Source organism: Beta vulgaris, chromosome 6, assembly GCF_026745355.1.
Source record: "Beta vulgaris subsp. vulgaris cultivar EL10 chromosome 6, EL10.2, whole genome shotgun sequence".
Taxonomy (NCBI): domain Eukaryota; kingdom Viridiplantae; phylum Streptophyta; class Magnoliopsida; order Caryophyllales; family Amaranthaceae; genus Beta; species Beta vulgaris.
Genome location: NC_079207.1, coordinates 63,434,143 through 63,450,796, shown reverse-complemented (window position 1 = coordinate 63,450,796; position 16,654 = coordinate 63,434,143). Strand labels below are relative to the sequence as shown.

General features: G+C 36.6%; 3 protein-coding genes across 4 annotated transcripts; all 3 read left to right on the top strand.

Annotated features, from left to right (window-relative positions):
* The first annotated feature begins 109 nt into the window (after nt 1-109).
* On the top strand, nt 110-4,120 carry LOC104897381 (probable nucleoredoxin 1). 2 transcript variants are annotated; one of them, XM_048646264.1, is made up of 4 exons: nt 110-275; nt 1,493-1,978; nt 2,144-2,623; nt 3,174-4,120. In XM_048646264.1, the coding sequence occupies exons 1-4, from the start codon at nt 195-197 to the stop codon at nt 3,837-3,839; spliced, it is 1,713 nt and encodes a 570-aa protein (XP_048502221.1). In that variant the 5' UTR covers nt 110-194; the 3' UTR covers nt 3,840-4,120. The 2 variants fall into 2 exon arrangements, with proteins under 2 accessions (XP_048502221.1, XP_010682546.1); XM_010684244.3 differs by having other exon boundaries at nt 113-275; nt 1,493-1,966.
* Nucleotides 4,121-5,311: 1,191 nt separating this feature from the next.
* Nucleotides 5,312-8,592, top strand: LOC104897380 (probable nucleoredoxin 1). The gene is made up of 4 exons (XM_010684243.4): nt 5,312-5,570; nt 6,159-6,638; nt 7,116-7,598; nt 7,723-8,592. The coding sequence occupies exons 1-4, from the start codon at nt 5,472-5,474 to the stop codon at nt 8,377-8,379; spliced, it is 1,719 nt and encodes a 572-aa protein (XP_010682545.1). The 5' UTR covers nt 5,312-5,471; the 3' UTR covers nt 8,380-8,592.
* A 3,972-nt stretch (nt 8,593-12,564) lies between these two features.
* On the top strand, nt 12,565-16,266 carry LOC104897379 (probable nucleoredoxin 1). Its single transcript, XM_010684242.4, has 4 exons — nt 12,565-12,991; nt 13,737-14,216; nt 14,770-15,252; nt 15,540-16,266. The coding sequence occupies exons 1-4, from the start codon at nt 12,890-12,892 to the stop codon at nt 16,017-16,019; spliced, it is 1,545 nt and encodes a 514-aa protein (XP_010682544.1). The 5' UTR covers nt 12,565-12,889; the 3' UTR covers nt 16,020-16,266.
* Nucleotides 16,267-16,654: the final 388 nt, after the last annotated feature.

Sequence of the window (16,654 nt, the reverse complement as noted above, 5' to 3'; positions counted from 1 at the left end):
GCCCGATCATCCGTCGGTTCCTATCAGCTCGATTTTCTTATTAATCGGTTCAGGACTGAATCTGGTTAGGCCCGCACAATGGCTACCTCTGGCAAGGAGGGTAGCCTAATGTTTTTATACCTTTACGCATAAATCAGGTCCGTGTGAGAAAGAATATCCCTCCAATTATTTGACTCTCTTTCTTGTGAACCGCCATGGCCACCACAAGACATGATCTTGGTTCAATTCTGTGCTCCTCCAACAGAAACTTCCTTTGTCGTAACAACGGTCACCAGGTTTAAATTTTATCTTACTTCTCTACTCTTTTTTCTCTTTCTTCACTTCTACCTGCGTTTATTTCAGAAATTTATTGTCGTACAACATTTCTTTACTTCTTACTTCCAGTAATGGAACTGATTATTCAATTAAGATCTTTTGTTCTTGTTAATTTTTTTGGATCCTGCTTTTTCTTTTTTATTTACACCTACCGTTGACTTACAAGAGTATTATTGCCATTGAGTAATTATTAATTAAGCTTGAAAAGTTCATTTGATTATGTGTAATTGTTTAAGTTTGATTATGTGTAATTGATATTGTTATTAGTTAAGGTTTAAAATTAAGCAAGTTTATGCTAGCATTACTTGAGCTGTAGCTGAGAGAACCACTGTAACATAATTCCCTAATCTCCCCCGCGAACTGACGATTCTAAAAGAAACGAATTATGGTCGGTATTCGCCTATTTTTGCCCATTTTGGGCGAATTACGAATTGGAAAAGCATGTTATATAGCGAATTATGTTACACTGAGGTGAACTTATAAATGTGACGAATTTCTGTCCAGCAGACATGATATGATTTTAAAGATGACATTAGTGGGTAAACTGGATCTTCCAGGACCTCATTTTGTTTGAGGGACTTATTATGATCATTTATAGATTCTAGTAGTTTTAGCACTAGTGTAGTAGTGACTTAGTGTTACTTAATTCACTAACCGCGAACTGCGATCCAAGAAAGACGAATTGTAATTTGCAAGTGGTAAACTTGGGCTAATTTAACAAAATTATGTAGAGTAATGTTGTGTTTCCGTGCCCATTTTAAGGAAGATCACTAGCTGTTATCTTGATTGATCCAAATCAAGTGATATACATTGGCGACTGGCGAGGTACTTGGGCGACATTGGGGTCGGGGAGAGCATGTTTTTTTTGGTTTATTTATAACAATAAAAGTCATGTGCAGCGTTTTGTATGTTTCTACCTGCGTCTTGTCATAGGTGCATGTAGATCTATGTGCTCCTGAGTCCACCTAAAATATTGCATAATCCATATATTCATAATGATACAGACGAGTAGGACTAATGAATCCCACTTAGAAAGGCCACCACATACTAGACCTTGTATTGTTGTTAGGTAATCTAGAATTTCTGCTTACTCGTTTGTATTGAACTGTGCTAATGGGTCTGATTTCTCTGCCATTTTCTTTGTTGACTGAACCCATATGTTGTAATCTTTATGCAGGTCAGTGTTGATACTTTGAAAGGGAAGATAGTCGCGTTGTACTTTTCAGCGTCTTGGTGTGGCCTATGTTGTCGTTTTACCCCAATTCTTATTGAGGTATACAATGAGCTTACTTCCCAGGGAAAAGATTTTGAGGTTGTTTTTATTACAGCCGACGATGATGATGAGTCTTTTGATAATTACTTCTCCAAGATGCCCTGGCTTGCCATACCATTTTCTGACTCAGAAACTCGTGATAAATTGGATGATATGTTCAAAGTCGATGGTCTTCCCCATTTTGTTATTCTAGATGAAACTGGCAAGGTTCTCACTGATGATGGTGTTGCGATCATTCAGGATTATGAAGCTCAGGGGTATCCATTTACCCCAGAAAGAATCCAGATACTGAAAAAGCAAGAGGAAACAACGAGAACCTTAAAGTCTATACTGGCGTCCGATTCTCGTAATTTTGTGCTCTCGGCTAATGGTAAAAAGGTATATATTGAGGCATGTGGTAATTGCTGTTAATGTGTTATGCTTATGCTTGCTTGTTTACATAGTAATTGATCTTACAGAGTAAGATATTGTAGAATTTTATGGGTTTGATATACAAAATTTCTGTAGTCTCTTTATGTTAAAGCCTGAAGGCAATTTGTTTTGCCTGTTATGCAGGTGCTTGTTTCTGAGCTTGAAGGCAGGACTATTGGTCTATATTTCTCACTGTCGACGTACAGATCATGCATGCAATTCAATCCTGTACTGATAGACTTTTATGAAGAGTTAAAGGCAAAGGGGGAGAATTTCGAGATTGTTTTGATTCCCCTTGATGAAGATGAAGAGCTTTTTAAACAGGGATTTGCCAGCATGCCCTGGTATTCTTTGCCTGTTAAGGACAAGAGCTGTGTCAAACTGGCTCGTTATTTCGATCTATCAACGCTTCCCACTTTGGTTATAGTAGGACCAGATGGGAGAACCCTTCATTATAATGGGCGAGAGGCGATAGAAGATCATGGAGTTGAGGCATACCCTTTCACACCAGAGAGGTTTAAGGAGCTTGCTCAAATAGAAAAAGCAAGGCAAGAGGCTCAGACCCTTGAGTCAATTCTCGTTTCAGGAAAGCTGGATTTTGTTATTGATAAGAGTGGCACAAAGGTGAGATACTGTTTTAGTATGGAGTTTTGTGCATGCTGCTTAGTTCATTTTACAATCCCAATGTCAAAGCTCACATTATATTGCATATCCGTTAACTAGACTGCTGCGTTTATTATTCTTCTTCTTTTTTTCCTTCCTTTTTGATACAATACAATTTATGAATTGTTGGCATGTTTCTGGTGAAAACAGAATACCCTGCTTAAGTTGCTCCCGTGATCATTAATGGATTTGTGTGATTGTTGGATCTCTGGAAAGTCATCTCATGGGTGCGCTCTCTTCACCTTAAAAGCTAATAAGTTTAGATAAGTTCAGATTTGCTCCAATAAGCTCTAACACCTTATAAAATCAGCTCCTAAAGTTCCAATTAGTTCAGATTGGTCCAGACTAGTTCAGTATTGATTAGTATAGGAAATATAAGGTGAAGTTAAAAAAAAACCCTAAGAGATCCTTTATGATTTGCATTATCCAAGAAATAGCTTCTTTCTTGTTTTTCTTAAATTGTGAGGCATACTATTGCTGCTGACTAATTCTTCTAGTTTGTTCTCTGCAGGTCCCTATTTCTCATCTTGTAGGGAAGAACATCCTCTTGTATTTTTCAGCGCATTGGTGCCCTCCATGTCGTGCCTTTCTTTCAAAACTCATTGAAGCTTACCAGCAGATAAAAGCAAAGGATGATGCCTTTGAAGTGATCTTCATCTCTGGTGATAAAGACCAGATTTCCTTCGATGAATTTTTTTCTGCAATGCCCTGGTTAGCTATTCCATACGATGACCAGCGAACGGCATATCTGAGTCGTTTATTCAAGGTCTTTGGGATCCCAAAACTGGTTGCAATTGGACCTAGCGGGAAGACAATCTCAACAGAAGCCAGGAAACTTATTATGGTTCATGGGGCGAAATCTTATCCTTTTACCAGTGAACGGCTGAAGGTAGTAGAATCTGAACTTGAGGAGATGACTAAAGGATGGCCTGAGAAGGTGAACCATGCTCTTCATGAAGATCATGAACTTCTGCTCACACGGCGCAATGTTTATAGGTGTGATGGTTGTGACGGAGATGGACAATTATGGTCCTTCAATTGTGAAGAGTGTGATTTTGATCTCCACCCAAAATGTGCTCTGGCAGAAGCAGATGGAACCGGTAATAATTTGAAGGATCATGAAACTTCGAATGCTGGGTGGATTTGCAATGATCACGAGTGTGATAGAGCACCATGATGTATATAATCATACCATTGTAATTGTACTGTGTAGATTGAGGAATTTTTTTGGTATACTCAGAGGAGCTGTTTTAGTGAAGCCTCCTTGCCATATACATCACCTTGTAAGTTTCTTTTATTTTTTTTCCTCATTTTTGATAGGTTTCATGTTCTCTCTCATTTCTCCTCCCAATGTCCCTAGTGTTGAAATTAGCAAATGACATTTTGCTTGTATTTCATTCTTCTGCTGTAACAATCAATTAACACAGCTTAATGAAACACTCATCGTTTGCCGTTGTACGCGAAATTATTATTCAGATAAAAAAAAATCACCTTTATGCAAATTGTTCATAGCATAAATTGCTTCTTTACAAATTTATTTTTCTGGTATAGCTTTTAAACTGAAATAAGTACTAACGAAGCTTTCAGAAATATAGTGCTAAGAAGATAGCTAAACAGAAAGAAAGAAATAGGAAGGACCAAGCTGAGAGTAAACTTCTTCCACGATTGACTACCATGAGCAAATACAAGGTTTACACTTAGGAGTCGTTTGGTTCAAGATATGGAATGGAAAGAAAATAGATACAAATAGAGGAGGGGAATGCTAACAAAAATGGTTATCTTTATTGAGTGTTTGGTTCAAGCCAAGGAATGGAAATGGAGGGTAACCATTAACTTCAAGTAATGGTTTTGTTACTTGAGGGGGAGAGAAAGTAACAAATTGGGGGAATCCATTACCATCAAGTAATGGTAAGGGATTGATGAGGGGTTGAACCAAACAAAATGAAAGGGAATCGATAATTGATTCCGTTTCTTGAAACCCAAAAATAGTGAACCAAACGACTCCTTAGTGACAACTTGACAATCATTCTATTACTGCTAGAGAGGATTCTTTGAAGTTCATGGTCTATTTCCTTTATAAACGGTCAAAATTATGGCCCTGTTTGGTGAACAACATTTTGCACCAAAAGAGAGTTTTTAACTCCATTTAGAGTTTTGACTGGGTCAAAATTATGACCCTGTAAGATGCATGAGTTTAGCTTATTATCAATCTTTATAAGAAAAAATAAGTTAAGGTCTATTAACTTCAGTTAAACAAAAAAAGGTTCACACACTCAAAGTAAGATCTAACAAGTTCAAATAAAATCTAATAAGTTCAAATATAAGGTCTAATAAGTTCAAACAAGTTCAGATAAGAAAAAAAAAAATTGAAAAGAACGGAACCTAAATGTATAAATTATTGTAGATCGTGGGATATCTTTGAGAAATAAGAATCCGTGTTATCAAAGAATTTCCCAACTTGGAGTAGCATTTTGATGATCAATTTCACACGCATAGTATGAAGTATGAACACCCTTGTAAATTTGCAACCGTTATACTTATCACTGGCCCACAGCTAATTGCAGCCAAATTGTCTCATTTGCTACCACCTTAGCTAGTAAGAAATTGCTATAGATAATCTGCATTGACTTGGAGTCGTCCCTTTTTCTTTTTCCATCTTCATCACTAATTAAGCTGCTAAAATCCCATCTTTTCTCCCTATATATACTCTTAATTATCTGTTTTGCTGAAACACCAATCTGAACAAAAAAAAAAAAAAATCCAAAGAAAATTTAATTTTGCAAAAAAAATAAAAAAATAGAAGAGTGAAATGGCTGAGGAAAACTCTATTAACAGTGAGTGTTATGATTTGAGCTCTCTTCTTTCTTCTGAGGAGAGAGATTTCCTCATTCGCAACAATGGTGATAAGGTAACCTAGTTTATCTGTTTCCTTATTTTCTTACAATTATATATTACTTTCTTCAGTTTAACAATTTGTTTAATTTCATGGGAATTATGAATTTTTGCTTATTGTGTTTGTTGGCTTAGTTTGGTGTTTGATACTCTTCAATTTTTTGGTCGGTTTTTTGTTTCATTTGCTGGTATGTGTTATAGCAGTTGGACAAATTTTACAGTCATTTTTGGTTTGCTGTAAGTTATCAAATTTTTGCTATTGTTGTTGTTGTTGTTGATGATGATGATGATGATGATGATGATGATGTTGATGATGATGATGATGATGTTGTTGTTGTTGTTGTTGTTGTTGTTGCTGTGATTGTTGTCGTTGTCGTCGTCATTTTGTGTCTTGTCATCCCCTTTCTGGAAGGGGGGTTTCACATTTATGATCAGTGTTCATTGTTGTTGTTATTGGGTCTTTAGAAGTTTTTGTTATTTTACTTGGTGATAATTAGGGATATTTCATTATTAGGTGCTTTTGTTTTGATTTGTTGATGTTATGCCTGCTTATATCGAATTTGGAGTGTGTTCATTAGAATTTTCCTGGAATTGCTGATGATAGGTTACCATCAAAGATTTGAGTGGGAAGATATTGGCTTTGTATTTCTCTGCTTCATGGTGCCCGCCTTGCCGTGGTTTCACCCCAATTTTGATCGAAGTATATAAAGAGCTCTCTTCAAAAGGGGACTTTGAAGTTGTCTTTGTTTCATCTGACTTTGATGAAGAGTCTTTTCAGAATTACTTCTCTAAGATGCCATGGCTTGCCATTCCAATTTCTGATGAAGCCACAATTAAGAGCCTCGGGGAAAAATTCAGTGTGATGGGAATCCCTCATCTTGTGATCCTTAACAAAGACGGAAAGGTCTCGACTGATGAAGGGGTGAAAGTGGTCAAGGAACATGAAGCCGAAGCATACCCGTTCACCCCAGATAGAATTAATCAATTGAAAGAGGAGGAAGAGGCTGCAAAGAGAAACCAGAGCTTGACAAATCTGTTGGCTCATGGACCTCGGGATTATGTGATCTCGAACGATGAAAAGAAGGTAAACTTTCTTACAGTATGTTATATTCAATGCATCTGCTTGAATTTGCTGTGGAAGACCTTAGATGCTTTATAGGAGGGATGAATTTCTGCTTGTATATCTGTCAGTGTCTTTTGGAACTCTGGCCAACATTATCCTCAAATCTAATATGTTTCATCAGAAACCCTTATGACCAGATACTTGATAAAAAGCAGCAATCAACGTCTTTTGAGTGATTGAGTTATATATTAAATGGTTTCAGATCAACCGAGACGATTGTTACTTTGTCCATAAGTTGATTTATATTGTGGACCTTATTCCTTGATTTAGCTAAACACATAGGTCGGTGCTCCGAGTTAGGAGAAAGTTCAGATATGCTTACATATGCTCAACTTATAGTCTTATACAGTGGACTCTAGCATATTCCGCCTGTTTGTTACCAATTAATGATACCCATTTGCTTGTTTTATCGTATTTATAGCTTGGATCTCCCAGCAGGTTCCAATAACCGAGCTTGAAGGAAAGATGGTTGGGCTCTATTTCTGTGTAGGCTCTTATAAGCCATGCACTGAATTCACTCGAAAACTAGTAGAGGTTTACAAGTCACTCAAAGAGAATGGCGAGAACTTTGAGGTTGTGTTAATCTATTTGGATGAGGATGACGAAGGAGGATTCAAAGAAGGGTTGGCAGAAATGCCATGGGTTGCTTTACCCTTCAAGGATAAGAAGATTGCACGTCTTGTTCGGTACTTTGAGTTAAGAAACATTCCCAGGCTGGTCATTATTGGGCCAGATGGGAAGACTCTGAATCCAGATGTTGTGGAACTGATAGATGAGCATGGTGCTGTGGCTTATCCTTTCACTCCAGAGAAGTTGGCTGAGCTTGCTGAGATCGAGAAAGCCAAACTTGAGTCACAGACCCTTGAATCGATACTGGTTTCTGCAGAAAAGGACTATGTTGTTGACAAAAGTGGATCTAAGGTAACAATGGTTCTCCCCCGTGTTAAGAGAATCATGGAACTATTAATTTGTAAAATATTCAAAATTCTTCAAGTTTCTGCTGTGCACGATTGTACTGATATTCCTTTTATGTTATGTTGCTCAGGTCTCTGTGTCTCAGCTTGTTGGAAAACATGTGCTTATATACTTCTCTGCACACTGGTGCCCACCATGTCGTGCTTTTACACCAAAGCTTATTGAGACATACCATGAAATCAAGGCGAAGGAGAGCGCATTTGAGATCATATTTGTCTCTAGTGATCGCGATCAGTCCTCATTTGATGAATACTATTCACACATGCCTTGGTTAGCCCTCCCATTTGGCGATGAGAGGAAGGCTTATCTGTCTCGCAAGTTTAAAGTTAAGGGTATCCCATGTCTTGTGGCTATTGGACCTCAAGGTAAGACAATTACTACTGAAGCCAGAGAGCTCATAGGATCCCACGGGGCAGATGCATTTCCCTTCAATGAGGGTCACATGAAAAATTTAGAAGAAAAAATTGAGCAGATGGCAAAGGGATGGCCTGAGAAATTGAAACATGAGCTTCATGAACACGAGCTTTTGAAGGTACGCCGTGATGGTTATTACTGTGATGGATGTAATAATCCGGGGCATAGCTGGTCTTTTTACTGCAAGGAGTGTGACTTTGATCTTGATCCCAAATGTGCCTTAAAGAAAGAGGCACAAGCAAAAGATGAAGAGAGTAAGATCGAGAATAAGGAAGAATATATTTGTGAAGGTGATGTTTGTCGTAAAATCTAGAAGTGCACCTAAACCTCTATTCTAGACATTCACATAATTTACCAAATAACTGTAGATCTTTGGATCATCAGGCTGTTATCTTTCTTGTTGGATGCGCTTGGGCATTAGTTGCGAGTTTCACAAAGTATGGATACTTCGATGTATGTGGTGATTTGTAACTCGTGATGCTTTACGAATATGATTTATCTATTGTTCATTTGGTATGTGATTAAATTCCTTTCTTGATTTGTATGTTGTAACTCAATTAGCAGTACCACACGTTACATTTAAAGAAATACAAGGGTGGTGTTTCGGGTACTCCAAACCGGTTGTCCGGAAATCTTTATTATATAAGCCAAGGCTCAAGGGAGGAGGTGTGGTGTCCTTTTTTGAAGTGACTAAAATACCCTCTAATAATTTAAACAATGTTTTTCTTTTTATAAAAAATTGAAAAATGAGAATCAATGAAAATTGTCATATGAGTAGGTCAAAAATAGAATATACAATACTATTAATAACTTGACAAACTAGATTGATACAATCAATTCACGAAATCAATTAGAATCTTCAACCAAAAAAAGTTAATAATATATCGTGATAACATAATATTTCATGTTTACAAAGTTCAAACAATATGGTTTATTAACAATTATAATTGTTAAAGAACTATACTAAAGTCGCTGGAAAAAAACTATTAAATCATCAACCAAATTTTTCAGTGATAGTATGACCAGTTAAAATCATTCACTTTTAATTAAAAAAGATAATAACACCTACAAAAGAACCTCGATAATTTACATCACTACCAAAATAATTTTAGATTAAAAAAATATTTCCATTTGTATATACCTACATAAAATTGTCGACGCACGCATCGCTTGCATATACAACTAGTAAGGCAATAAGCTAAGTAATGGGTTCATTCATTATACACCTGAATTATCCTTTTTTTTTAAGTACATTTTGCTCATTTACATGATTTTAAATAAACAATGAGCAAATAAAAAGCCTTAAAGTGTACCAAACTTAGGTATATCCTAATGTATGATAATTTTTTTGGCGAAGTAATTGAACAACTAAACACATTAACTTAGACACAATTCAATGTCAAAAAATCTTGATTTAGTAATGGCAAAATGTGTTATAGACATCACAAATTATTTTAATAGACGATCTAATTTTAATATAAAATTAGACAACTTAAGTCTACATTCTCTTAAAAGACTCATTTTATTTCTTTCTAATCCAACACTATTTCGAGGTATCTTGCACCATCGTAGTCGTCTCTTCTCTCCTCCTTCCTTTATTTTCCATTTGAATTTCGAGTTATAACAAATAATTTTTATAAATAGCCTGACAGTCTTACGAAATGGATTAAATTAGTCACTAAATGAATTAAACCAATCACTAAATAAATTAAAGAAGTGAAACTATTGGGTCAGACCATCTGACCCAATAGTACAGTCAAACGGGCCGAGCCCAATTCATATTTCAGACGCGTGTTTTATTTTTTTATTTTTATTTTTTGTCTTTTATTTTTGCTTCCCACTTTTCCTAGTTTCATTCAACGGTTACCTCTAATTTAGCAGTTCTTCACTCCATTGCTAAATTTCAAACTCCATTCCTAAATTTCAAAAGCTTTCTTATATTTTCTACTCCGAAATTCTCTAACCTCATACTTTTACGTTTGATTTCTACTTTTGCATTTGATCAACTCGACCATGGTAGTTAAGAGGGGAAGAGAAGATGATTACAGGTATTTTGAAATTTTTTGGCCATTAATCTCTTAGTTGATAGTTTAGTTGATCTGTTTTTAGAAAGAAAAAAAATTGTGTTGATCGTTTTTTTCTTTAAATGTAGTTCTAAGGCTTCTAAGAAGTCAGCGAAGATTGACAAACCTGATATGCGTTTGGCTGTTTCTGTGTTTCACATTGATTTTTATGTTTTTCGAATGTTTTTGTATTTCAATTGTTTTTGCTTTATTTTGTTTGAAATTTGTTTAGGCGCATTTTGTTTAGTTGTTGTTTATATTTTCAGTTAGTTGTTTGTTTCTTTCATTTATATGTATGTTTGTTTCATTTGATGTATTACATTTGTAATAGGTTGTTTGTTAGGTTTTTAGTAGGTGCTTTTCTTAGGGTTTCAGTTAGTTTTGTTGTTATTATCAGTTGGTGCTTAATATATTTCAGGTGCTTAATATGTTTCAGGTGCTTTAATTTTCAATTCAGTTGGTACTTTTCTTAGTATTTCAGTTAGTTTGTTATTATTTTCAGTTGGTGCTTTATTAGTGTTTCAGTTAGTTCTTGTTGTTATTTCAGTTGGTGTTTAATATGTTTCAGTTGGTGCTTAATATGTTTCAGCTGATCTTATTTTTCCTTTCATTCAGTTGGTGCTTTGTTAGTGTTTCAGTTAGTTCTTGTTGTTCTTTCAGTTTGTGTTTTATATGTTTCAATTGGTGTTTAAAAAAATTTGAAACCAACTGAAAAAAAAGAAGACTAACTGAAAAAAATGAAGACTAACTGAAAAAAAAATTAGAAACTAACTGAAAAAAATTTAGAAACTAACTGAAAAAAATAAAGACCAACTGAAACCCAAGCACGTCTAACTGAAGCACAAGTGCTTCTAACTGAAGTGGTCCGACCAGTTGTATTGTGTCAGACGAGTCTGACACAATACCTTCTATGTGATTTCTGAATATATTAAATTGATTCCTTTATAAATTAAAATGGTCACTCAATAAATTAAAGTAGTCACTATGTTCAAAAAGGGAGTTAAGCATAAAGTTGAGTCCCAAGTTTTGGTGTTCTTCACCAATTAGGGACTCAAGTTTTTTTTTTTCACCAATTGGGTACTGAGACCAATTTGGATAGTAATTATAATTTAATCCCTTTGGTTTAATTCCCTCATTAGACCCCAAATCATAAATTTCTCTCTTATACCAAATTAAGCCACAAACCACCAGTCCACCACCACCCCCTCATCCAACTAGCAGTCAACCACCACCACCCTACTGTCCGCCACCACAACCAACACCACTGCCCTATTGTCCGCCACCACAACCACAACCGGCGAGCAACCTTGGCCTCCTCTATCCGACCGCCGTCCCTCCACGTGCAACCACCCTCATCCTCACACACCTACCCACACTCATGCTCGCTCACCCTCGCCTGAGATCTCGCTGGACCTCCAGTCTCAGTCACCACCACACGCCCTTCAACACCCTCACACCAACAACAACAGAAAACGAACAACCTCAGCAACAATGGTGGTGGTGGTTGTTCGAAATTCTCTCTCACCACCTTCTTCTTTCGTTTGGGTTGCTCGTTGGTTTGGGTTGAGTGCCGCCGATTTGGTTGTGCGAGAGGTGGACCGTTGGTGGATTGGTAGGTTGTGTCATGGTGGGGTTGGATTTGATGTTGGATTGCGGGGTTGTGCTCGAGTTTAGGTTGGGTTTTGGGGTGATTAACAATGGTGGTGTTAGGTTTGCTGGAGTGGTGAGGTGAGGTGGAGCTTGGTCGGTGTTGAGGTGGAGCGGTGGGCGGTGGTTGTAGCTAGGTGTCTGCTGGTGGTTGTTTTGTGGCTGATGGTGTTTGTGTGGGTGAGTGTTTGTGTTTGTGGGGAAGAGAGAGAAAGGGGTGAGGGGAGGACTAGAGGAGAGAGTTGATTAGGGGTGGCTAAGGTTTAATTGTGGTGAAAATCAATCAGAGTACTCAATTGGTGAAAAAAAAAACTTGAGTCCCCAATGGGTGAAAAATACTAAAACTTGGGGCTCAATTTTATGCTTAACTCTCAAAAAGGTGATCCATTATCTTTTAATATTAGGCTTGGATCGCGCCTATTTCTAAATTAAAAGTAACCGTCTTTCACAATATCCAACTGGAGAAAGTATAGTCCCATACCCGGTATGGGACAACTTTTCCCATATCAGTTACTTGATATGATTAGATGTAGCTCAGATATGATTTAATAGCAAACTGATATGATTTGATGTAGTCCAGATTTGATTTAAGATTTCAACTAACAACCTCCCAAAAAAAAATATGAAATTTTTTTATATATAATTTTTTAATACTACTTTTGTCATAAAAATTACATAAATGTCATGGTATTGACACATACCCGATATGGGATTATCATTGCTCAATCCAACCGTATAGACATAATAGTGTACCTTCTTACCTATTTCTCCACACCGGCCATGTGGCGGAAAAAAAAAAAAATTGATGCAATTTGCCTTTGTGAAATTTACAGGAAATTGAGCATCACTTTCGAAATAATCTGCATTGACTTGTAAAGAGTAGTCGTTATTTATTTGTATATTTTTCTTCATCATCAAGAAAACTTCTACTAAAACCCCATTTAATTTTCTCCATATATACTCTTTAATCATCTGTTATGTGCTTGCTCAAATACCACTTTCAACTCTAAAAACAGATTGACGCTCCAAAAAAAGTTTTAATTTTGCGAAGCTAGTAATATAAGAGTCCAAAAAAAAGTTTTAATTTTGCGAAGCTAGTAATATAAGAGTCAAATGGCTGAAGAAAACTCCATTAACAACAATGAATGTTATGATCTGAGCTCTCTTTTCTCATCAGAGGAGAGAGATTTTCTCATTCGTAACAATGGTGATAAGGTAACCTTTATTTCTTTCCTTTATGTTTCTTACTAATTGAAGTTTTAATTTGTATAGTTATCACCTATGCATAGTTTGTTTAATTTGATGGGGTTTATGTAACTTTGCCAATTTGTTTATGGGTATTGTTAAATGATTGATATTCTTTCATTTGTTTCATTTGCTGGTATTGTTTGATATTATTAATATTAATGATGATTCTTTTGTTGTTGATTTTGGGTAATTAGTAGTTTTTTGTTGATTTTACTTGGTGACTAATGAAATTTTTTTGATTGTTTGCAATTGGGTTGTAATCGATTTCTTATGACGATTCATGTTAGATGACCCCATGTCATTTTGAGAATGAGGCTAAGAGGCTTTGTTGTGGTTGTTCTTGTTCCGGTCTGAGGCTAAGAGGCTTTGTTGTGGTTGTTCTTGTTCCGGTCTGTAATCAATATGGACCAAATTATAATTTTTTTTTTTCATTTTTAAGTACCAATTTAAGATTTTTTTTGGCTGTGATGACCGCCTGAGGAATCTTAATTTTCATCGATTTTATGAATGGTTGAAGATGTTCAGTTTGAGTGTTTATGGATGTTGTTTTTGTTTGGGATTTGTTGACTTTGTGTGCTGTGAAGCTCTCATTTATAAGTCAATACTTTGGTTTGGTATGTTGTAGCTCCTGCTTTGATCTGCTAAAAAAGTTTCTGCTTTTGTCGAATTTGGAATTACTTCATTCGAATTTCTTTGAACTTGCTGATGATAGGTGAACATCAAAGATTTGAGTGGGAAAATTTTGGGTTTGTATTTCTCTGCTTCATGGTGCCCGCCATGCCGTGGTTTTACCCCAAGTTTGATCGAAGTATACAAAGAGCTCTCCTCGAAAGGGGACTTTGAAATTGTCTTCATCTCATCTGATAGAGATGAAGAGTCTTTTCAAGGTTACTTCTCTAAGATGCCGTGGCTTGCTATTCCACTTTCTGATAATGCCACAATCAAGAGCCTCAAGGAAAAATTCAGTGTGATGGGAATCCCTCATCTTGTGTTCCTTGATAAAGATGGGAAAATCTCGACTGATGAAGGGGTCGAAGTAGTCATGGAACACGAAGCCGAAGCATACCCCTTTACCTCAGAAAGGATTGATCAATTGAAAGAGGAAGAAGAGGCCGCAAAGAGAAACCAGAACTTGAGAAATCTTTTGGTTTATGGATCTCGAGATTATGTTATTTCAAGTGATGAAACGAAGGTAACATTCTTTCATTATGTTTGATTCTATGCATCTGCTTGAATTTGTTGTTGAAGACCTTAGATGTTTTTTAGGAGTGGTAGGTATATGCTTTTGTAACCCTGGACATTTCATTTTCAAATAAAGATTTTCTATGATTGATAAACCAACAGCAAGTGTCTTTTGAGTCAGATAGTCTAGATTAACCAAGATGATTGGTGCTTTGTTTTGTAAACCTCTATGACATGATAATTGATAAACTCATAAACGTAAATGAACGTCGTTTGAACTGGATTCTTAAATAGTCTTAGAGATCAACCAAGAGGATTATGACCATGTCCGGAAGTTGATTTTTGTTGTTAATACACCAAGGAAATTGAAACCTGACATTATGTATTTTTTCAGCTAAGACAAATAGTTCCATGCTTCCTGTATTTGGAAGAAGTCCAGATCTGTGTCATGTTTGCTCAACTTAAAATTTGCACTCTGCTGGCATATTTTCACCTGTTCGTTACGCTCTTCTAGATATACATTTGCTTGTTTTGTCTGGTTTATAATTGTGATTTCTCATCAGGTTTCTGTAACTGAGCTTGAAGGAAAGATGGTTGGCCTCTATTTCTGTGTAGGCCCTTATGAGCCCTGCACTGTATTTACACAAAAACTAGTGGAGGTTTATAAGAAACTCAGAGAGGAAGGCGAGAACTTTGAGATTGTGTTAATTTATTTGGATGAGGATGATGAAGGAGGATTCAAAGAAAATCTGGCAGATATGCCATGGCTTTCTTTGCCCTTCAAGGATAAAAAGATTGAAAAGCTTGTTCGTTATTTTGAGCTTAGAAGCATTCCCAGGTTGGTCATCATTGGACCAGATGGGAAGACTCTGAATCCAGATGTTGCTGAACTGATACAAGAGCACGGTGCTGCGGCATACCCTTTCAGTTCCGAGAAGCTGGCTGAGCTTGCTGAGATTGAGAAAGCCAAACTTGAGTCACAAACACTTGAATCCATACTGGTTCATGGAGAAAAGGACTATGTCATTGACAAAAGTGGCTCTAAGGTAATGGCTCCTTTTCTTTCTTTGTCCCCTCTTTAAGGAAATCACATGACTGTTAACTTGTTGAAAAGGTTATGATAACCTCATCTTTGAAATGGGGAATTTTTGCATATCTCCTCGTACATGCAAATAAGAGACATTGAAGTAATTTATCATTTAGTGCTGAGATGGGAAATCTCGTTCATCTTTGAGATTGATGTATCACTACTCGTTGTGAGATGTGCATAATTTCTCAAGTTTCTGCTATGCGCCTGAATTTATAATGCTTCTTTTTATATTTTGTTGTTCAGGTTCCTGTGTCTCAGCTTGTTGGAAAACATGTGCTTATATATTTCTCTGCACATTGGTGCCCGCCATGTCGTGCTTTTACGCCAAAGCTTATTGAAACATACCATGAAATTAAGGCGAAGGAGAGTGCGTTTGAGATCATATTTGTCTCCAGTGATCGTGACCAGCCGTCATTTGACGAATACTATTCAGACATGCCTTGGTTAGCCCTCCCATTCGGCGATGAGAGGAAGGCTTATCTGTCTCGCAAGTTCAAAGTTAAGGGTATCCCATGTCTTGTGGCTATTGGACCTGAAGGTAAGACAATAACTACTGAAACCAGACAACTCATAGGAGCGCACGGGGCAGATGCATTTCCCTTCACTGAGAATCACATGAAGAAATTAATAGAGAAAATTGAGGGAAAAGCAGAAGATGAAGAGGGCAAAGTCGAGACTAAGGAAGGATATATCTGTGAAGGTGATGTTTGTCGTAAAGCCTAGAAACGTACTTCTATGCTAGACCTACACATACTTAATCTTCCAATAACCGTGGATCTCTGGATTAGCAGGCTGTTATGTTTCTTGTGTGATGTCTTGTTATACTTCTGTAAATCATTTGAATGTGCAATCCTTCCGACTTGCGAGTTCCTCCCGGTTGGATGCTGCTATAGTGCTGTGCTTGTGGCGATTTGTAACTTGTGGTGCTTTACCAATAATGATTAGTTAAAGTTGATTGGCTATTTGTTGAGATTACTTTCCTTATTTGTGTGTTGTAATTCAATTAGCATTAATGTCCGTCCTGCAAGGAAAAATAAGGGTGATTTGCAAACAGCATGATAGTTTTAAATGACATGAGAGAGGACACACTGTTCCTCTTTGCTGGTTCAGCTCTTGCTGCAACAAATTTTGACCACTATTTTCTTATGAGCTATAGTCTAATATTAAAGGACCGTGCTCTACAAAACAAAGAGAGAGGAATAGCTTGGTAATTTCGGTTTTGACTGATTCTCGTTATCTCTATTATATATGAAAACTCCCGAGTATTTTGGAATTCATCTTCTTTGCCTAAATTATCCGTAACTAAAAAAAAGTACATAATCTATCGCTCTCTAAATTCAGATTACAAAAGTAAATCA